Here is a 23,071-nt window from a genome sequence, read left to right on the forward strand (position 1 = left end):
CCAATTAGCCTGAGCCCCAGTGATTATGCTGCTCTTGCTAACAATTCCCATTTCCATTAATTATTTATTCAGAGGCCACACACACACACACACACACACACATACAAAGTGTGTGTGAAGCCTTGAAACAAAGCAAGTACTTGAATGCTTTTGAGTGTGTGTGTGTGTGTGTGTGTGTGTGTTCCTGTCGGCGTGCTCACTATTCTGTCTGTCCCGTCTGCCCCCCACACACACACACACACAACAACCACTGGCCTGCTTCCCTGTCTGCTAAGTGATACGAACAAAACACTAAAGGAGCCCTCGCTCTCTGCCATCTCTATAGTAACGACACGTCTCTTTACCTGGCTGTTTGCTGGCTACTGAGCTGAGCTGAACTGAATTGATCTTGTACCAGCCAACCATGAGGGGTCTACTTACACTAATCCTGCACACATGCCCCCTCACATCCCCTCCAAAGGAGGTTTGTGTTGAGGTCAGTTGTGCGTGCATGTGCACAAAAACATGTGTGTGGGTTTGTGTATGTCTTTTTGAGATCTCGCTCTCTGTGTGTGTGTGTGAGTGTGAGTGTAAGTGTGTGTGTGTGTGTGTGTGTGTGTGTGTGTGTGTGTGTGTGTGTGTGTGTGTGTGTGTGTGTGTGCATGAATGACCATGACAGGGGTCAAGGCCTGTATCTGTCCACACAAACACTGCAGTGGACGCTCTATTCATGCAGCCTCGCCCATCCTATCCCCTCTCCTCTCCTCCACCACTACTGTGCGAGTGAACTGTGCAGAATACAGAGAAGCAGCCAGGGGGACACACAGACAGCCATTAGCCAATGGATTATGAGAGGGATTGCTCTATGAGGGCCTGGGCTTTCTGCTCCATGGTTTTCATCGCCACTGTGGAAATAAGGGGTATTAACTGTATTGATACAATCCCATGAAAGGCTCACTAGGCGCTGTCACCACACTGTTTATTTCACCAGCCATTTTAATTGTTTAGACGAGCGGGCGAAAAAAAAAAAAAACTTTTAATTAGCCGAGGCCTGTTTGCTTTTTATTGCATTAAGACTGTTTGTTGATTTCACTTGAGCAACACTGGAACTCTGGTCCTAATTACCTAACTTTTATGTGCTTTTTTATTTACTGTGAAGTTTTTTTTTTTTTTTTTTTTCTTGTTGCAGCTGAACCACAGTTGCAGCATGAAGTGTCTACCTCCAAGGCATGATCACAAACGTAGTGAACTATCTGCCGTGACAGATGTTTTGTGCTAACGTGCATGTCGGGGCTGCTGTGACATAAGCCACAGTGACATCAAAGAGAGCTAAGAGGGACTTCTTAGCATCGAAGTTAGTTCGCTCTGCATTTTGTTTGCTCTCAGAGCCATGGCTGACCTTTCCCTATTATGTTCACAATGTGTAAGAAACACTGAAAACTATACCTTAACCTTAGCTAAACTAAAGCAAACGCTAGAACATAATGTCCTTGCGGGTAGGGCTTTTAGGTCTCTTTCTGGAGCTACAATGGCAGTGGCCAACTGTAAAAGTCACCACCTGCAGTCACTGTGAGGGAAACACAACAGTTAACAATAATTACAACAACTGAGTGAAAAAACTAAATGGACACTGCTAAAAGGTTTTGGCTTTCACTCTTGCTAGAATAATATGGTTTCAAAGACAGTTAAATTGCCGTAAAAGAACAGCACGCAGTCAAGACTAAAATCAGGGCTGCAACCTGATCTCAAAATAATAGCTTTAGCCTCCGTTTTTTTTTTTTGTGTGTATGTGGTGTGTGTGTGTGTGTTTTTGCATAAATGTTAACACCTGTTGGGTGGGTGGTTCCCTTCACTGCATCGCTCAAGAGTCCACTTATCGCAATACCACCACCACAACTGGCAGCAACACCACCGCCCCCACACACACACCCCCATCACACACACACACACACACACACACACACACACACACACACACACTCCCATCACCTCTTCCACAGAGAGTGGTAAACAAACAAGAACCCCGCTGCTTCGGCCCACTCTCTCAGCCACACCTGCACGCAGTGGACAGCTGCTGGCACACAATGCCAGAATCCATACCAATAAACCGACTGATTGGCCCCATTAGCGCCCGCTTTCTGCTGGACCCCCTCCGTGCCACGCACGGCCCCACACTGCTCACTGACCCATATGTGGGGCGGTGATGGGGATGCTGCAGACTCTGCCCCCCCCCTTAACGCTCGCCCCCCTCACACGTTGGCCCTGGAGTGTGGCAAGGGGACCAAGGAAGAGTGTCAGTGACAGGTTCATTACAGAGGTGTGTGACTGACTTCTCAAAGTGCCACGGTGGGATCATCAACATTTCTCACACATGCTGGGAGATGGAGGTTCTTATTTGGCACCAATGTTAGCTCCTCTGATGAATTGGGTGAGAATAGCAGGATGTTGCGAATGTTTAATGGCTCTTAGAGTTGATGACCTACATACTGGCACCATCAAAGATGGCAAAAATAAAAACCCTGCACAGTGTACCAGACATTTGGAGTGGCATGTTGTTCAGAGGTTTGAAAGATGTAATTGAAAGGCAGCTAGTGGGTCCCCATGAAATAGTCAAGAAATAAAAATGAAATAAAAAGCCTTTTTTTATTCTGCTTCAGTCTTGTTTTTTCTTCTTCTCGGTACCAGAATCTATTTTTCCAGACTAAACTGGCACATTTCACTGAAGCCCCAGAGGCAGAAACAGAGAGACAAGAAACTTAAATAATGAAGTTGTTTTAGATAGAACCTTGGCCTGGAAAGTAAAGGCAAAACACACACACACACGAACATGCACACACACACACACACACACACACACACACACACACACACACACAAAGGACTGCACACCTTTAACTTGTCTTTCCTGGCTGCTACTTCCCCTCATCTTGGAACGATGAAAAATGCATTTTGCTCCCATGATGCCCCCCCCACCAGTGACACACGAGCGTTAACCCTGCAGCGCACGAAGCCTCTGCGTCTGTGTGTGTGTGTGTGTGTGGCCGTGAGGGTATACAGCAGCTGGCCTCCCATCGCCTCTTTCTTTTCTGAGGCGGGCCGTATCATACACACAGCCCAGCACATCAGTAATCTCCCAGGAGTCAGTGTGCTTCCTTGGAGTCTCTTAACACTGACACAACCTCTGGCACATGGGGGCACTGATGATCCCACCACACATACACACACACACACAGACATACACACACATACACACACCACTCCTCCACACAAACACTCACCAACTCTCCCTATACACACACTGATACGCACACACACACACATATCACCCCACTACATAAACACTCACAAACTTATCCATAGACACACACACACGCACACACACACATACACAAACTCACACACACACACACACACACACACACACACACACACACACACACACACACACACCACCTCTGTCTCTGTCTCTTCTGATCCACCCCACTTTAATTAGCCCCTGTTCTCCATAATCATAGCCCCTTCTGCTCTTCACTGCCCCGTTCTTCTCTGAGTGTGTCGACCTCTATTCCACCAGATTCGTTTCCAACGTTTCTTGTGGCTCTAGATTCATTAGAGCGTTACAGGCGTGGCTAACATTTTCCAGGGGTGGAGAGTAAAGAATAAAAGGAGAAATGTGCGTGAGGCATCCTGTTCTCTCTTTCCCTCTCTCTCTTTTTGCGTGACCAGACGGATGACCATGGTGTTATTAATCCAGAAGGCTGCATATTCCAGGCAGAGATAGCCCGAGGCATCCGAAAGCACATCCTCATAACAGCAAAAAACACACACACACACACACACACACACACACACATACATACGCCCACACACACACACATACATACACGCCCACACACACACTGGCCGTTTGATCATTAGCGCTTGACTTATCGGGCTGCACACTATTCCCACTGTGCCCAGGCAGAGAGGAACCAAAAGCCTGGGGAAGACTAGAGAAGCACGCATGTGTGTGTGTGTGTGTGTGTGTGTTGGGGGGAGGATCTGTGCCTGAGTCCTGAAAAAGGCCGCCGGTCGCCCCCCTGCCACCCTCACCCCGCCAGTGGCCGGTTTTCCGCCGGCGGCACAAGCCTGTACGGCTGCCGGTCCTCCTCGAGAGCTGGCAAACTCACCGAGACTGCCAGCCCACCGATCTATCAGTGGAGTGAGCAGGCGTGACACAGAAAACCTGCTTCTTCCATTAGAGGGCTGACAGAAGCTAATACTGTCCCTGCAGCTGCTCTCTCTCTCTCTCTCTCTCTCTGTTTCCCTCACTTTCTTTCTCAGTGACTCTCTTTCCCTCCCCTCTCTCTCTCGCTCTGCATGTCTTTCCTCTCTCTCCTCCACTCCATCCCTTATCTCTCTTTTTTTTCTTCCTCTCTGTTCCCACACTTCCCTGCCAGCTTTGTCTCCCCTCCAGATATGTAAATACACTGCGAAATGTGCAGTTATTATGTGTTGTCCTCTCCCTTCAGTGTTAGCCTCTGTAGTCCTCTCTTTCTTTTTTTACCTCCCTTCAACCCCTCCCTCCCTCCGCAGGCAAGACTCCATGTGGCTCCAGTTTGTTTGTCTTTGCTTTGTTTTTTAGTTTTTCTTTTTTCCAAACCCGTCCCTGTTTTGCGTGTGTCTATTTGTCTCGGCGGCGGGGTCGGTGTAAAGAAAAAGGGGGTGTGGCAAACGAGTGTTGCGGGCGGAGACACGTAGATGAAACGTTTTTGTATTATGGCCTGAATTTGTGACAGTCACCTGGGAGGGTGGGGGTGGGGGTGGGGGGTGGTGGTGAGGGTGGGGGGTGAGTTGTGTAAATGAGTCGCTCTCACACAGTGCACTGTCTCCACTCCGCCGTTGTTTTGCTCCTTTGAATAATTGACAGGGCTTGTGCTGCGGGAAACGGGGACAAATCTGCTGAGCTAATATCACAGCCAAAAGCGCCTCGGCGCCAAATGCTGTCACTCCCCAGCCAGTATAGAATCATTACGGTGTTGACAGTAAATGGCACTCATTTTAGCCTAGCCATGGCGACAGTGGCGGGAAAAAAAACAAGCAACCAACCCTGCACCCTCCTCAAAGTCAAAGTCAGCTTTATTGTCAATTTCTTCACATGTTCCAGACATACAAAGAAATCGAAATTACGTTTCTCACTATCCCACGGTGAAGACAAGACATATTTTACCAATTTAAGTCCACAGACAAACATAACATTCAAGTAAACAAAAAAGTCAGTAAATAAGTAAATAAGAGGGCACATATATTAATGAAAAAATAAGAGCAGCAAAATTTGTTTGAAATTGTGCATAGACAGTCAATAAAATACTAGTGCAAAGTCAGGCCAATAAAAGGCTTGGGTAGTTCTGTTTGACCTAAGTAAGAAAGAAAGTGGCATAGTGGTGCAAGTTATGTAAGAGCAGCAGAAGTGTTGTGTTTTCAGGACAACAACACCAAGTTGTAAAGTGTACAAGTGTGCAAGTGTGCAAGTGGAGTAGTGCAGGCGGCCATTGTGGGTCCAATGTCCAGGATGTTATGTAGCTGAGGGTGGAGGGGGGAGAGGAGGGAGAGAGTTCCTCCTACTCCAGACAAGTCTTGTTTTCTCCCCTGTGAGCCCAGTAAGAATGTGCCATTTGGTGGGATTTAACCACTAGATCGGGTCTAATTTGTAAGCTGGGCTGCGACGTTAGGATTGTGGATTGTGCACTGATGCTATCTATCGGCAATCCCCCATCTGCCCTGTGTTTTCTTTGATTGCTCTGCTTGGAATTGCAGTGTATGTGTGTGTGTGTGTGTGTGATTGAAGCCTTGGCTGACAGAGGCAGCAGGAAGTGGATGGCCATTGGGTACTTACTACTTGGTGCCACATTTCAGCCATTTTTCCGTTTGTCTCTTTCTGATAGCAGGAGGGAAGCAGATTACTAATCTGTCCATCTGTGTGGTGAAGGGAAGGGACTTACTGTACTTGAGGGACTAAATGTTGTATCTCAGAGACTCTACATCCTCTTTCCAATAAATTCTGCACGGCACGCCACGCACACAAAACCTGGACCCTCAGAGACAGTCTTTTGGGGTGGAGAGTGTCTTCAGAACCCACCATCTTTGAACGAGCGTCACATTCTCCAACTCTGTAGCCTTTGACTGAGAGGAGATGGTGGTACATGTAACGCAGCCAATATAAGGGGATCCTTCAAGCTCAGGAGAAGGCACTTCATTACAATGCAAAGTCATCCCTCGCACACTGCTGTGTGTGTAGAATGTAGAGCAGCTAACCTCACTACTTCTGCCATTTTCACCCTCTCACACAGAGAGAGAAAAAAACCCTCGCAACAGGATTTAACTCTCAGGATGACCGCTCTCCCCATCTCTCTCTCTCTCTCTCTCTCTGTCTATATACATTGCTCTGGAAATTTCTCTGACACACACACGATATATATATATGTTGTATGTAGACTTTGCCTTCTCTCCCTTTCTCTCTATCCCATCCTTCTCATTCACTCCACATGTACACACACACACACACTCAAATACACACACACACATACACACAGCAGTGCATGGGTGTGTCTGCACATTCGTACTAACAGTGAGCCTGATTAAAGCCCTGCCTCGCTGTGAAAGGAAGTGGCACCTTTGTGCACCTGCCCTGGCTGCGAAACCCTGAGACACACACACACACACACACACACACACACATACACACACACTCAGCTTGCAGTCAAGGTTGAAATCAAGAGCTCTCTGAGGAGGTGCACGCCAAGGCCTCCCCTTCCCCGCAGCCTACGTATTTATCCTGCCTAGGCTACTGTAAAATGAAATAAATAAACAAATAAACAAACACATGACAAATGTCAAGGATTCTTCTCACAATCCATCCTGTACAAAATCAACACAACAAAAAGGTAAACGGCAACCGTGTTTTGCCTAAAGCACATTGAAAAAGCACTGTTAAATATGCGGCGCAAACTCACGGGTGTCGGTGGTATGTGTGATGTCTGAGAGATGTGGTAAATCCACTTCTGGTGCCCAGCTGCACCGACAGACTTTTAATAACAGCCAGACTTTTGTTAGAGTATTTTCAGGATATGAGGGAGACAGTTGGGGTAGATTTGAATAAGATTTGTAAGACAGATCTTGCCCCAAATTTCCTTAATACCCGCTACTCCATCTGGCTTAGTGACCTCCCCTTATCCTCATGTGCAATTTAAAACGCATCCACCATCTTACACAGTGGCAATTAAGTGGGGGGAGGGGATCCAATTGCACCAACCAGATTGCAATATGTAGTTTTAAATACCCTATGCCCACATTCATATCCAAATACTTGTTTCATCCAGCCTTTTAACAACACTTATGCTACGTCCCCTAGGCTGAACAGAAAGCTATTACGGCAAAAAGATTTAGCAGTCTACCTCTCTCTTTTTTCCCCCTTTAAAGAAAATCTTCTTACAGGTAGTAGCGGGGTGTTGGCTCTAAGAGATTATCCGTGGGCCTCTAATCAGCCATTTTATTAATTTCAGTGCCCACTCCCCGCTGCTCCCCCAGCTGGAGACTTAGCAGAGTGGGAGCTTGAGCTGAGAGGAGTGAGGCAGCCAGCCTCTGGAGCTTCTGAGTGCATACATTACCCCGCTATTGTAATCTCTCCCTAGCTGGAGGTGGTGGTGGTAGCGGGGGGCGATGGTGGTAGTGATGGCGGTGGTGGTGGTGGTGGTGGTGGTGGGGTGCTGTGTGCACTGTGTCCAATCCCCCCATGGGCTCTCTCTCTCTCTCTCTCTCCACTGCGATGGGCTGCTCACTGACAGAGGTAAGAGCAACCGATAACATTCACCGGAACACAGGGAGCCTGGCTATTAGAGAAACCCAATTCAGATTTCACTGTCACAATATACCATCTCATTAATGGAGATGGAGAGATGGGATAAGTAAGGGGAGAAAGGAAGGGAAGCGAGGGAGGGAGAGAGAGAGAGAGAGAGAGACAGCTAGAGAGAGAGTGAGGAAGGGAGAGCGGGAGACAGAGGGTCTGCTAGAATCACTGTTAAAGAAACCAGTGCCTATTTTTTTTTCTCTCCTTCTACTATTATCTGTCCCCTGCTGAGTACTCTAATTAAGAGCTCAACCAATGGAGGCACCTCTGTTTGAACATGTGCCCAGCACAATGGCAAACACAATGGACAAGGCCCTGAATTATTGAAGTCTGAGGATTCACAGTGACCCTTAGGCTTGCTCAGGCATGAGCGAATGTCACTATGCTCCCTGTGTTACTGTAACTGTATGTGTGTGTGTGTGTGTGTGAGAGAGAGAGAGAGAGAGAGAGAGAGAGAGAGAGCGTGCCCGTCTGTGTCTTGTGCATGTGTGTGCACCTTGCTTGTTTATTGTCATAGTAGCATTCCATTATCCTTCAAGTGGCATTGCCGACTGTCTGCGCTGAAATAGAATATGCTTGTCTGTTTGAGTGTGTGTGTCTAGGTGTATGTCTGCGTGGCTGTATATTTGTGTGTGTGTGTGTGTGTGTGTGTGTGTGTGTGTGTGTGTGTGTGTGTGTGTGTGCATGTGTGTACATTTATGTCTGTGTCACAGCAGCTCTCCATGATCCTTCATCTGGCATTGCAGAATCTGTCATTGGCGAAAGGGCAGATGCCAGCCGTGCTGTCCATGCTGGGGACCGAATCACTGTCTCAGCACACAAGGGCAATGTCACCTCGGAAAGGGCCCCACAGCACGACTCCCTCTGGCAGAGGAGGAAGGTAGGGGTTGGGGTGGGGGTTGGAGGAGCGGCACTCCTGGGATTTCTGTCAACATGGCCCCACGACGGTTGTCCTCATTCTGCCCACCTACCCAACACCAACCCATCACTCTGCCCACCTATCCAACCCCAACGCAACCCATCCATCCATCCCTCCCTCCACACCCTCACAAGATCAATGTCGTTCACATTGACATTGACCTTTAAACTGCAATTAGCCACTTCATCAGAAATTAATAATTAATATTAGGAAAACCAACAGGGCTTAGGGTTGTTTGTCTCTTTCACCTCATTATCATTTGCTAACGACCGAGCCTGCATCTCATTTTCACAACAAAGAGGAAACAGCAACACTTGCTGAGGATTGAGGTGGTTTTAAAGGGCAGGGAGAGAGGAGAGGAGAGCTGATAAAATGCTGAGATACCTTCCTTCCTTCCTTCCTGCACGCTCTCCTCTGGAACAAAAAAAATGTACTCTTGATTTAATGATCTGTCCCGCTTCCTTAGACTGCATAAAGATAAGATTTATTAGCAAATGGTAACAATACTTTCTCTTTTTTAAGCCAAAGCCTCTGCCCTTAATCAGTTCAAATTAGCTGATGGTTACATAAAGAGGACACTGGCAGTGCTCTGGGGGGAGACGACGGTCCGTGGTGAAAAATTACATCTATACTTGGCAGCCATGGTTCTTGCCCACACCTTCCTGTTAATTACTCATCATTCGCTGTAGTGTCATGTTGTGGATGGATGCCACAGGAAGCAATCCAGCCGAACGAGCTAGCGAGCAAGTGAGCAAGCAAACGAACAAGAAAGCGAGCGAGTGAGGGCTCCATTTTTTGGCTCCGTCCAATTTTGTCTTTTCATTTTTTTGGTCGAGGGCTTTTTTGTTTCTGATTCAGACAGCGTCCTCTCACGCAAATCAGCTGCTTGGCATGCAGGCCGGTGTGAGGTGAGCTCCATAGCTGCGGAGTAATTGAAGCTCAGCTAGCCGATAAGGAGTAATACTCCGTCAATTACAAGAGATACTTTGCTTGGTGAAAGGTGGATCAGGCTGACTTCAAATTGAGCAGGGCACCATAATGAATTCAAGTCTTTTGGCTTTTTCGCTGGCGTTGATAGATGATATTGTTGGTTAATATTGAGGTCATTATCTCAGGGAGTCTTGCTGTTTGCACGCAAAAGGAGAGGTGGAGCAGAAGAGGGTAGAGTTCTATTTTAAATATGAATCCGTTAAAAGCTTCACATCAGGGGTTGAAAGTGTCTCTCCCTCCCCTACATGTTCCTTGTCTGTTTTTTTCTCTCCTTCTCCTCTGGAAAGCTTAGAAAGATTTAAAGGATCAGTCTGAGGTTTATGTTTTTGCTCCTCACCATTTTATCCTCTTCAACTTCGTGTCGGGCCCCGCTTTCCTCACTCCTCTGCCAAGGGCGCTCTCCATACCTGTCATCGAGGGCCAGTCAAAAAGACCCGACGATCACGAGTGACGCTCTGACTGACAATAGCATCAAATTATAACCAAACGTCACAGTGTGATAGGATTAAGGGGTGGCTCGAGTGTAACACAAACGCATTAAACTGGGACTGTTTCCCTGCTTCTGGCTGCATTACACGGCACGTGGCTAGACACTGTCAAAACATAGGATAACAAGGTCAAAACCTTCGAATGCAATTCGAACATCCCACAGGGCTTATGTACACACACATGCTCAGCGACATGTTGTCTTTGAGATTACATATGTGTTGTGTGCATTCCTTGCACATGTGCATAATTAGTGAGTCTCCAGGTGTCATTTATCAGTTGTCTGAATTTGACTCGGAGCATATATGCTCTCTGACACTAAGGCACAGTAGCATGCTGTAATTACTCATTGCACTAGTTGAACTCTGCAACACAAGGAGAGTAGGATAAGAGATGGGGAGGGGGAGGGGGGTGAGAGAGTGAACTGAAAGACGGATGAAAAGAAAATCATATTAAGAGGAGAAGATTAAGTTGGAAGAAGAAAGGAGATAAAGAAATATATGAACAGGTCTGGAGCAGAGGAGAAATACAGGGCCGCAGCTGTTTTATTGCCCTGCGCTCATCCGCAGCCTTTGTGCTTGTTGATTATTTTTATTTACAGCCCTTCCCTACAACCACTACATGCTGAACACACAATGCACGGTAGGAGAGGAGGGTTCAACCAAATATCCAGGATCAGTTCAAGTGGAGATTCACTTTTTCCTCCCTGAAGACAACGTAAAAATGTGGCCACAGACAAACCTATTTGCTGCATAAAATCAGATGAATGTCCTTCTCCACTTCAATTTATTTGTCTGAGCTACAAGCTTCGAGAGTGAGACTGATCACAATTTCAAATGAACTGAATTCATCCAGGCACAGAATACATTTGTCAAATGCATGTAAATAGATTTGGAGGTTTGACATCCAGAAGTCTAGCGTCTTCACAGTAGCACAGTACATTTAGAAATATGCAGTGAGATGTGCCATAGCTCCTACTGACAGCCCAGAAAAAACAAACCAATTACATTGTGAAGGACTCTTCAATCTGAATATGATGCGGCAAGGTAATGCAAATGTACATCATGTCCTCTGTAGAGTGCAAATGAAGTCTCTGTCTTTCTAGGATGTTTCTGGATGAGTGGAGGCCCATACTGCATATATGTATGTATGCATGTAGATGTGTGTTATGTGTACTTTCTCACTATTTATAAGGAGATGCAATACGTGCCCACATTTGTTGACACCCCACCTCCACACACACACACACACACACACACACACACACACACACACACACACACAGCACCACGCCACTATCCACCAAAGCCAAAAGAGTGACAAGAAGCAGCAATTATTGCACAGCACAGCAGTATATGCATCGCCTGTCCTGCACCATGCACCGCTCCTCTGACACATCGCACCCAGTGTCTGTTCCATGGCTGACTGGCTGGGTAAAGGGAGACTGGGGTGGGGTGGGTCGAGGCTGGTTGGTTGGTTGGGTGGATGGGGGAGGCTTTCACAGTAATCAGGAGCCACCAGCCGAGACGGAGCAGCTCAAGCAGGCAGCCAGTGGTTACAGGCCACTGCTGCAGCTCAGGGCAGATCCAATCCAAGCACACAGAGGCAAACATTGGTGACAAGCTCATCAGGGCCACACACACACACACACACACACACACACACACACACACACACACACACACACATGATCGCACATTCAAATGCATGGACACACACACACACACATGCACATTTACACATATACTGCACCACAAACACACACACATGCAGATTCACAGAGCTGAGAGTAAAGTGAAGGGACACTGGTCATCAGCTTTAGCTGGAGGGAAAATGGCATTTAGACAAATATCTCTTAAGGAAGACTATATGCAAGATAAATAGAGTGATCTGATACCCATCTTCTTACAGTGAAGCAGTGCATGACTAATGTTAGCTCACATCTTCAAGAGCACCTTCACACTTTGTGTGAGTCTGTGTGTGTGTGTGTGTGTGTTGAACATCCTCCAGATGAATACTGTGTGTGTGTGTGTCACACCAAATGTTATGATGAATGCTGCAGAGCCGCTCACCAGAGTGTGTTATTTTAGACGCAGAGTACAGAATGTCTCAAATTATTTCTTGTCGAGGTTAACAAGCTAACACTGTCTCCTTAGCCTGTGAAGATCATAGCTTTTGCTTTGGCAAATGTAGTTTCCTGTATGACAAATAAACCTTTCATTTGTGATTGAAAATGGAAACTTCCACACACAAGCAGGTGGTTTAACTCAAGGGTTGCCAGGCCTTAAAGAATGTATGATTGAAATACTTAAGAGCACATTCATTCACATTTTCCAACCATTCTGCTCAGTACATTCTTTTGAAGAAAAAAAAAACCCAGTTCAAATCATTCTGTGTCAGTTAAATGAAAACAAAGCAAAGTGGCCATGGATAACAATGAAGGCCCCTTGAGAGAGGGAGGGGAACCATTAGAATTTACTCAGAGATCGACCTTGCAAGTCTAACATACAGCATCTGCAGTGAATGTAGCAGAGCAACATAACAACAAGAAGATGTATCATAATTCTGTAAAGGCTCAATCAGTTTATAGGGCTCAATAGATTATCCACATGATACATTTTTGTGTAGGCTGTTTATGTAGGCTACCCCTGCATCATAACTTTCAAATATTCAGTTTTATTGAATATGTAGTTCATTCGTGGCAAAAAGCCCATATCAACTGATCAAGAAAGATTTATAATTTAAGCAACTATAAGCTTCCTAACGCCTATCCGAAAAAGTCATGGCTGGAAATCGGTAACGCATTTCTACCCATTTGGACATGTCTAAAAAACACTCCCCTTCAAAGACCATTTTAAAGACACAAATAGGCTACATTTGGTGGCTGTTCTATTCGATGTAGCTAGGCTGCGAAGCAACATTGGCTGTTTCACGCTGGCGATGTCAAAATGCCCAATTTCGCAATACACAGGATATGATCTTTAGACTATTCCGTATTTCAAAACGCCCATGGCGTAAAGCTGAATAATTGTTTGCCATAGGAACAGCTATTAGGTTTATGTCAAAATACATTGAATGCTATTTAGTCTACTCAATTAGAAGTTTAGTCTGTTTAGTAGTAGTATTAGAAGAATACTAGTCTGTCTGCGATTAGCGAGATTGGATAACGTTACTAATAGGCTAAATGTTGCAAGTTTATCTAACCAGATGGAGATGGTTTGCCAGGTGGAGTAAGCAAGGAGTTAATGGCTTTAATAGGATATCTTTTTGAGGTCCATTGGTGCAGTTAAAAGAAGACTTTTTTTACGATTCACTGTTGTTTGGATAGTCTATGTTCGAGTAGGCTACAGAGCAAGTCTTCCTCGCTTTGAAGGAGTCGTCATCTGTGCACAATTCCTTTTTTGAAATCGATGTTAGTCTAAAAAATGTTGGATATTTCCATTTTTGTCTTGTGTTTACATTTTTTTTTATCATACCTAGATAACTGTCAACGAAAAACATATTGTCGACAAACAGGCATCGGACTCAACCAGACATACCGGGTGCCAGTGTTAGAGCGCCTCATAAACTGCAGTGCGGCATCCTCCCTTTAAGTCTTAATAATAATATTTCATGATATTGATTAATATTTTATTCACATCTGACTTGCACATTCAGCCCTCTCACGTTAGGCTCCAGTAATCTCCACAACCCCCCAGTCAGATTTTTTTCCCTAAGTTGCTGCCATATACAGACAGCAATAAAACTGACACTGAAAACAGCACATAAGGCATGGACTCTGTGATGCCTCTGTTCCTCTCAAACTCGTAGCTGGACATGCCAATTTACCCTCTTGTACGCACGGGTAGCCTATAGGATACCTTGTGCACTATTTGTTTAACGATAACACTTAATGAAATCGTAAAGAAAAGTTTGACAATTAGACTTACCCCTTTTGAACATGATGGAAGCTGTTATTTCGGGCACTGTCCTCGGCTGATCATCTATTCTTGTATTCCACTTTAAATCAGCTTTCGTGGTCTGGAAGTGGTACCATGCAAAGTTGCAGAGTTCACTTATAGGAGAATAAACGCCGCGTAGTACGGACCCTTCCTGCTCCACTTAGAAAGCTTGGGAAAGAGTTGATGGTGGATTTTCATGCGATGGACGCGTAAAAGGTTCCTTCTCATCCCGTGAAGTCAAATTGTCATACTTAACATGTAGAAGACTTCCAAAAGACGATACACATAATTTTCTTCGAAAAGACGTATAAAAGCCTATGTGAACCCTTGTGACAGAGACACTACCTAGACGATGACCCACAATGTGCGTTTACTCTCCACACAAGCGCAAGTGATCAACAAAGCTGTTACACAATTTGCAAGGAAATACTCCGTCTGGGTCCAACCAGAGATATCTAAATCGGCTAAAACCACTCAGTGCATTCCATGTCGATAAAGACGACCCAGGACACACATGATTTGAGCTGTAATTTTGTAATAGTCCAATGTTTCTTTTTTGTTTTGTGTCCTTTCTTTGCTGATAAATCCTGGAGAGCCTGTTACCTGCGCATGAAGATTCGTCGCGCAAAATGACTCCGTAGTTCCAGCAAGTCTGGGGAGGTCTCCTGTCCTCTCGTCCTATTCAGATCCTGCAGCCGATCGTATTCGCGCCGGGATACAAATTCTTCGATTCTCAATATCCTCTACGCGTTTCTTGACTTCTGCATTTTTCACCAGGACCCAACTATGGTGCCGTCCTGCTGTGTCCCCTCACAGCGCCAAGTGGATGTGGTGCGCTTCGCTGGCATCCTGCTGAGCAGCGCCGGTGATCTGTAGGCTATGGTTATGTGCGCCCGTCGCGAATAGTAGGCTATATAAGGCATGCCTTTCGAATGCTTTAGGGCAGTGGACAGTAAGCTATAGTTGTTTGTGCAAATATAACTTCTGCTGCAAAACTGTGGTCGCTGCATTCCGCAATGCATCTAAGGAAAATACATTATCGAACTTTAGTGAAGTAATAACTTCAAAAAGGAAAACGCAGAATGAACATGATTTTCTCTACAGCAATACAAATTTACCATCGTGAAATATACCTATCAATGCTGGTTATAGGCCTGCGCATAACCATAACCTAATTTTGCTAGCTAAACTGCTAATTCTTCATTCAGATGATTGTGTTGGGTAACGGTGCATGACTGGCTATATAACCAGGCAGCTACCTTATTTTTGGCCAGTTATGTTTTTAAGAAACAATATAGGCCAATACACGACACTGAACTTATCATTATCCTTTTGAGGCATCGTCAGATACCAGCAACTTCTCGCCTAAATGGATACAATCTGATGGCTTATGTTTATTGAAGTTCAAAACGATGACCAATTGTGTCCTACAACAGGCCACCACATTTTTATAAAAGAGTGTAGGATTTGGATATCTATTCCAAATGGACAACTCAGTGTCTGGGGTCACGTCTAACATAATGAAGCCAAACATAAACATCAATAATAGGCCTGAGCATCTTCATCAAATCAATAGGCTAGGCTATATGCAACTAATATTTGGCAAATTAGTCATTTTGTCCGTGACTCAACTGTCACTGTTGGCAACACACACACACACATACACACACACACACACTATTGTAGGCTATCATTGCAAACATCATTTCACCTTCATTAGACCCATAGATTACACTGAAAGCAGAAGACACAGCATAACACTGACATGATTGAAACGTAGTAGGCTAGGTAATTGGTCCACTTGTTCTCAAAATGAAAAACAAGGCAAATGAAAATTAGACTTCAGCCTGGTTTTTAATCGAATTATAGCAGTCTATTCGGCAAACAGAGCCGAGATGAAATGTTTAAATTATTATGGACAAAACCATCCACACCATCTGAACAACACAGATTTAAGAAGTAGGCCTACTTCTGCCGACTAAATTATTAGGCTACTGGGTTAATTGTCACGGCGGCTCTGTGACAAGAGCGTAAAGGATCCATTCACTCTGGACTGTGTTCGATTGCATCGATGATTGATTTCGCAATTCGATACTCGACTTATGCTGTCTTTACCCTCCCACGTGTTTTGGTTTAGAAGACATGGCGGCGCTCACGGGTGAGGTGCAAGTAGCCACAACCAAAAGACCAAACGGTAGGTTATGATGGATGCACATTGCAAATAGTCACAAAATGGAATGGGAAGGTTGTTGAAGTCACATTTATCATTTGTAGGCCTACTATAATGTCATTCATTACTCAAGGCATTAATTCCTTCTGAACATAGCGTTGTAGCGGCAGCGACCTAGCCATCATCTAGGCTACAGTCCAAATCAATCGAACACACAGTTGTACGAATATGATACTTTACGACAATCTATTATGGATATAAAAAAACAGCCAAATAATATTCTGAGTTGCAAAGCAGGCGCTGATAAGTGTGTCTGTCATACTTGACAGTGCGTGGTCCTAGGCGAGTGGCAAACCAGATCCCGGATGAGATTTTGACAGACCCGGAGTTGCAGGAGGCTATTCGTGCGTTACCAGCAAACTACAACTTTGAAATCCACAAGACCGTTTGGAGAGTGCGTCAAGCTAAAGCCAAGAGGGGTAAGTCATTTGTTTGCACTTTCGTCCGGGGTCGAGCCTGCTGTTGGCTAGACGCAAAGTAGCCTAAATGGTGTGTGTGTGTGTGGTTAACTTTAATAATCAGCCTGTCAGATATGCTGCTTATTCACTTTTAATTTACCAATATAAGCAGGAAATACAGAGAAATACAAAACTTAACGTCATAATAGTAATGTGTGTGTGTTATTTTGATTGTGTGTTATTGTTATTTTACCTTTAATAATGACCTAACCAGATGCGTCTTTGTCATCAACTCCTGCCGCCCATCTGACACAATCATGCCTTTTGTTCTAACACACATTATCACAACATTACAGTTGACATCAGTAAGGGGATTTAGCTTTTTTCCTTTGTATAGTTTTTTGTAATCCTTGTCTTGCCTTTATGGTTTTTGACAGTTTTTTTTTGACATCGTAGTCAATGCACAAATGCATTGTCGATTATTTCACACACAGACCACTTGGAGGTGCAAACAATATCGGAGTCTTGGTTGATTTAACCATCAGTTAACCTCGAAATAGCCACTTGGATAGACAATAGCAATACATCATAGGAGTGATTAACGTCAAAAAAGCTAGGCTGGAGTAACTCAACATTTGGCACCTCATATGATCAGTGTTCTAAGACGTCAAATCGCCTGTTATGGTTACCAAAATGATAGCCAAGGAACCAGAAGTGAACACACATGATGGATGGCTATAAAAAGTGCTTTCATTATACAAATAAATATGATAAAATACTTTTATAACCCTTGAGCCAGCTCCTCTCTATGTGATCTTAATGGCAATGCAGCATCTGTTTGCACCTCCAACAGCATGGCCTAGTTACTGCCCAAAAACACCCACAAATTACCCACAAATGCCCATATGTTTGAAAGATAGTTTGTAGCTTTAGGCCTACATGGCTTACGTAGCATGTACTATAGCTAGCATTTGAATTTGGTGTGTGGACAGGGAAAGGAACGTTTGAACTGCATATTGTGGGGCAGCCGTGGCCTACTGGTTAGCGCTTCGGACTTGTAACCGGAGGGTTACCGGTTCAAACCCCGACCAGTAGGCACGGCTGAAGCAAGAACCTTGAGCAAGGCGCCTAACCCCTCACTGCTCCCCGAGCGCCGCTGTTGTTGCAGGCAGCTCACTGCACCGAGATTAGTGTATGCTTCACCTCACTGTGTGTTCACTGTGTGCTGAGTGTGTTTCACTAATTCACAGATTGGGATAAATGCAGAGACCAAATTTCCCTCACGGGATCAAAAGAGTATATATACTTACTTATACTCATGCTCTTTTTGAAGATGATGGGCTACAAACAACCTGTATGCTGGATGAATATAAATTGCTTGCAAGAAAGCCTTAATAAAGAAAATATAAGTATATATACTCTTTTGCAGAAAATAGGGGACAGTAGGGTCATTCCAAAACAGGGGTTCCTGGGCGCATGAAACGATGCGGAAATTGCTAACACTGATGTAAATTAATAACCATAATAAAAGAGTGTCAGTAGTCCTACCAACCTTTTAAAAGTAGGTGAGCCGAAAAAAAAAAGCCGAAAGTAAGTTTTGTGTGTTAGTGTGCTTTTATGCCATTTCTATCTCCAGTTCAAGTTTATTGTGTACTCATAAAATGATTTATCATGATTTTTTTTCTGCTCAGGAGCCAGCTCAACTTTAGAGAATAAATTCAATAGTAGTAATAAAAAAAGGTATTGTAGCGATCTCACCCTCAGACAAAGATCACCTTTGGCCAGGACGGCCATTTATTGGAACAGGCAGACTTAAGACACACTAAGACAACTACATGGGGCAACACAGGGGTAGTCTCAGCCGCACATGCAACACACAACAAGGGTTTACCACACACATCTACAAGGGGATAAGTACATGAGGTACAACCAAAGAGACTAACACGCTAACAAATACACAACATGGTAAACGCAACTACAACTATTATAACCGACATTACACCTTGTAGCATTCACTCGCACTGCATTCTGGGAGACACTCATTCAATGTTAGACATATACTAGAGGGAGAGCAGATAGCTAAGAAACGTTCAGAAAAAGTCCTGTTGGCAAATTTGAGGAAAAGTCAGTAAAGGGGCTATTTCACAATTTGAGGGTGCTGAATTAAAATATTTTGTTTACCAAACTCAATTTTGAGTTTTAAGCTTGCTAATTAGCATAATTCACATACTTTTTGGTTTTGCCATCAGATAGCATAGGAATTGCAAAAATAAGGCATTAATATACTCTTTATGTATCAGATATGTTGTAGGACAGGACAGGAATGACCCCAATGACCCTAAAGTAGCAAATGAAAATAAGCTAAAATTAAAATATAAATTGAAATAATAACTAAAATTCACTATGACGTTTAGAAGCAAAATAGATTCCTTGATAATAAATTGATAGTAGGTGACTGCTCATTTTTCTGTAGAAAGTACTTTGTCACTAATTATTATGAACAGTTGTCAGTCTTTACAGAGGATTTACACTGTATTTGTCTTTTACTGTAAAGGCGACTGTGCTTGCCTAGTTAAAACATCTCACTGGTGCTCTTTCCTATCATTCAAATTCCAGCCATGCAAAAAAATGGTAGTGTGCCTGTTTGAGGGTTGCTGAACAGTGCTATGGAGATTGCATTTTTGCAAAATTTATACAAGATATCCTTTATAGTGCAACAAAAAGAAACATTCTCCAGTGCATCATTACTGCATATGATGCTGAAAGAGAAGTGGACCTAGGACAAATCCTAAGCTATAAACTGATTAATGTACTGTACTGTAGCTATTGCAGATAGCGATGGTTAATTGTGAAGTGGAAATAAGTCTATCCTCACTCAAGTGCTGTCTAGCAATGTGGAATGCCCAGTAGTGATCACTGCAAAAACTGCTCATTCAACACTGGTAATAGATGCTCAAGATCTAGTTATGTCTTTAGGACACCCATCTGACTGCAGCACATTTAAGAAGTATGCAGGAAAGTTTGTAAGAAACTTTTGTATTGTTATTTGGTATTTGTTATGTGGTAGCAAATGATGTTGACTATCAAAGAAATAGACCTAATGTAGGAATGCACACAGATATTGCAACAGATACGCTCAGGCCAATCCAAACTTTTCTCATCTGTTGTTCGTCGTTGGTGGAACACACTGCCAGTTCCTACAAGGGCAGGATCATCCCTCTTCATTTTCAAAAAACCTCTTGAAGACCCAGCTCTTTAGAGAACATCTCCTCTCATAGCACCACTTACAACAAGTCTTGCTGATGCTAGCACTTACCACCCGCCTTGAACTGACACTCAACTGTTTAAAAATAGCACTCAGTGATGCACTTATTCTTACTGTAGTTTTTAAATTGTCCTAAAATTGTTAAGAGAATTGCTTTTAAACTTAACTGTGACCATGTTGTTAGTCGCTTTTGTTAAAAATGCGTCAGCCAAATAGTATATATACTCTTTTGATCCCGTGAGGGAAATTTGGCCTCTGCATTTATCCCAATCCGTGAATTAGTGAAACACAAACAGCACACAGTGTACACACAGTGAGGTGAAGCGCTGTGCTCGGGGAGCAGTGAGGGGTTAGGTGCCTTGCTCAAGGGCACTTCAGCCGTGCCTACTGGTCGGGGTTCGAACCGGCAACCCTCCGGTTACAGGTCCGAAGTGCTAACCAGTAGGCCACGGCTGCCCACAATTGTATATATACTTAAAATGTAATGTAATAAAGGTGTAGGCCTATCTGATTAAGACCCAAAGACTGGTTGAAACGTACTTATTAAATTACACTGGGAGCAAAGAAGACTATCTTCACTTTTTTTCCTTAGCAACCGTCAAAGAAATCCCATACACACAGGAAGGCCTAGGGTAGCCTACATCAGATGGCTTAAAGATTAGGCTCTTCTGCATAGCATTAAGTGATTTGCATGCAGTAATTTGAGCACTGACCTTGATCTAGCCTACTTTGGCTATTTAAAGGTGATTTATTGCCAAAACATCACACAATATAAATGAGCTTTAACAAACAATAAAGGACTTAATCACACACAATTATGTAGGAAGTTTAAAGCCCAGAATTGACCAAAAGTGCACCAAATTCAACACAAATGACTTAATACACTTGGAGGAGGCCTGCGTCCTTTCTTTTCCAGAAATCATATATTTGGATATCGTTTCAGTATCGAGTATCAAGATATTTATGGCAGGTATTGTATCGAAGTCATAATTTTGGGATCGTGATAACACTATCCAAGAGCCACTATGTTTTCTAGAGTGATGTTGCTCAATGGCATATTAGAAGAGCACATTATCAAGCTCTAGTATGGAGGCAAGCACACATGCCAAATCCAGTGTTACTAGAAGTAAAATGTTTTTTACTTGTCGGTTGTTGCTGACGGTAGATGCAGTTCTGTATTAGGCTTATTCCCGCTATCTATGTTCATATGTACTGTAGGATATATTCTGAGTTGAAGGTTATCTGTGCAATTTGTTATTGTGATGAAATGCATGAAACACCACGAGTGACTCACTATGACCCCGTTTACACGAGCATGTGTATTTTTATAAACAAAGACATTTCCCTACGTTTGAGCCTTTCATTTAGACGCAAACGGAGAATTCGCCCCGTAAAATGGTTATCCAAAAAAACTTTGTTTATGCGTTTGGTTGTAAACTGTGGTAAACGGAGTTTTGGGCAGCCAACGTCACAGTATGCGACAGAAGTACACCAAATGTGCGACCAATGTTTACATTTACATGTGCTCACGTGTGACTTTTCAGGGTTCTGATTGGTTAATGTGAGCTTGAGCTTATCGTTAGACTGTGCTTATCGCCACTGTGGTTTGGCGTGCTCATGACAGCATGTATGTACACGGGTTCGTGTAAACACATTTTAAAACAAAACGGTCTCGTGTAAATGCAGTTTTATTTGCAAACGTAGATGGCCAGATATTCGTTTAGGAAAATACCCTGCTTCGTGTAAACGTAGTCTATGTTAGCAATAAAAATATGGTTGTGTTTTGATTAGAATTTCTGAGTTTATTACATGTTAACTGTAACCATGTTCCCATTAAATATGTTAATAAACTATAGTATGGCTTCTTTAATGCTCAAACATGTATTTAGAGAACACTTTTATTTGGTTTTAATGATTACTTTTGAAATCAACCCAATTTAGGGAAAAATAAGCAAAAATAATCACTATTTTATGTTAAAATGCTGATTATGTGGCTTAGAACTCGAGCTTGGTAAACAAAATATTCTGAGTCAGCATCCTCAAATTAGGTAAGAATGGTGGTTTACCAACTTTTCCTCAAATTTGCCATCAGAAGTTCTCTTCTGTGAAGCTGCTCTCCCTCTATACCACTGACGCTACAGTATATTAATTGTGTGGGTGGGTGAGGGGGGTTGCTGCATTATATTGGGAGATAAGCTGATTGGTGTACTGCGGTGAACTGTGTCTGTCAACCAGGTGTCCAAAGAGCTGCTAGATACCGGCATACACGAGCATTCTGCTTTTCAATGACAGGATAATAGGGAGGCAAAAGTGTTAAAAAAAGTGTTAGTGTGTGCAGAATGGTAGGAGAGTGTTAGTGTTCACAAAGTGGAGAAATAAGACTTCTTATCCAAACAGACATACTGCTACAAATATACAGATGTTGAGGGGTTATAGGTGTCAGACTCGTATTAGGCAGTGGCCCGAATTTGTTGGAATGAGACCTCATGGTCAAATGCACATGAAGATAGTAGCTAGTATGAACACGAAAATCAATGTGGGAATAGCTCTCAGCTCAGTCTGTTTTGTGTATAAAGTGGCAGTGGTACCATGTTTCATTCATACACAAATACACTTACTTACTTGGTTTCATTGCAGATGAAAATGAGTTAGTCAAGGTGGTAGGGTGGGCTTTGCCATCCGGGGGGCTAGAGAAAGTGCAAAGCAACAAGGGCCCTTTGGTAATTGCACTCTTTTACAAGGTCGGACCATTTATGCTTATTTCCATGCAGACTGTCAGACCGTTGCCCTGCAGCCTGTTCCGCAAGTCTGTCTTGATCTATACACGGAGAGTGAATGAAGTTTAGATTGTTTTATACTTTTATGTAAGATTTACAATTTTGATTAGAATGTTTGGCGAGCGATGATGGGTAGTGCGATGACATTCAACCACCAGATGCTGCTGTTCGGACGCATCACACGATTCGGAGGCATATCCT

The 23,071-nt window shown here is 43.7% G+C and overlaps 2 protein-coding genes across 5 annotated transcripts in view; one reads left to right on the plus strand and one right to left on the minus strand.

Annotated features, from left to right (window-relative positions):
* The window catches only part of rtn4rl1b (reticulon 4 receptor-like 1b), a 125,065-nt gene extending 109,982 nt beyond the window's left edge, over positions 1 to 15,083 (minus strand). The window contains exon 1 of the mRNA XM_048265440.1: positions 14,189 to 15,083. Coding sequence (XP_048121397.1) covers positions 14,189 to 14,201 — 13 coding nt within the window. The 5' untranslated portion in view covers positions 14,202 to 15,083. The remainder of the gene's footprint in view (positions 1 to 14,188) is intronic.
* Positions 15,084 to 16,102: 1,019 nt separating this feature from the next.
* dph1 (diphthamide biosynthesis 1) overlaps positions 16,103 to 23,071 on the plus strand; it is a 68,630-nt gene continuing 61,661 nt past the window's right edge. For 2 of the 4 annotated variants that reach the window (XM_048265448.1, XM_048265451.1), the window contains exons 1-2: positions 16,105 to 16,394; positions 16,700 to 16,849. In XM_048265448.1, coding sequence (XP_048121405.1) covers positions 16,343 to 16,394; positions 16,700 to 16,849 — 202 coding nt within the window. In that variant the 5' untranslated portion in view covers positions 16,105 to 16,342. Of the gene's footprint in view, positions 16,395 to 16,699; positions 16,850 to 23,071 lie in introns of all 4 variants that reach the window. The other 2 variants (XM_048265449.1, XM_048265450.1) reach the window with 2 other exon arrangements.

This window comes from Alosa alosa, chromosome 15 (assembly GCF_017589495.1).
Source record: "Alosa alosa isolate M-15738 ecotype Scorff River chromosome 15, AALO_Geno_1.1, whole genome shotgun sequence".
NCBI classification, from domain to species: Eukaryota; Metazoa; Chordata; class Actinopteri; order Clupeiformes; family Clupeidae; genus Alosa; species Alosa alosa.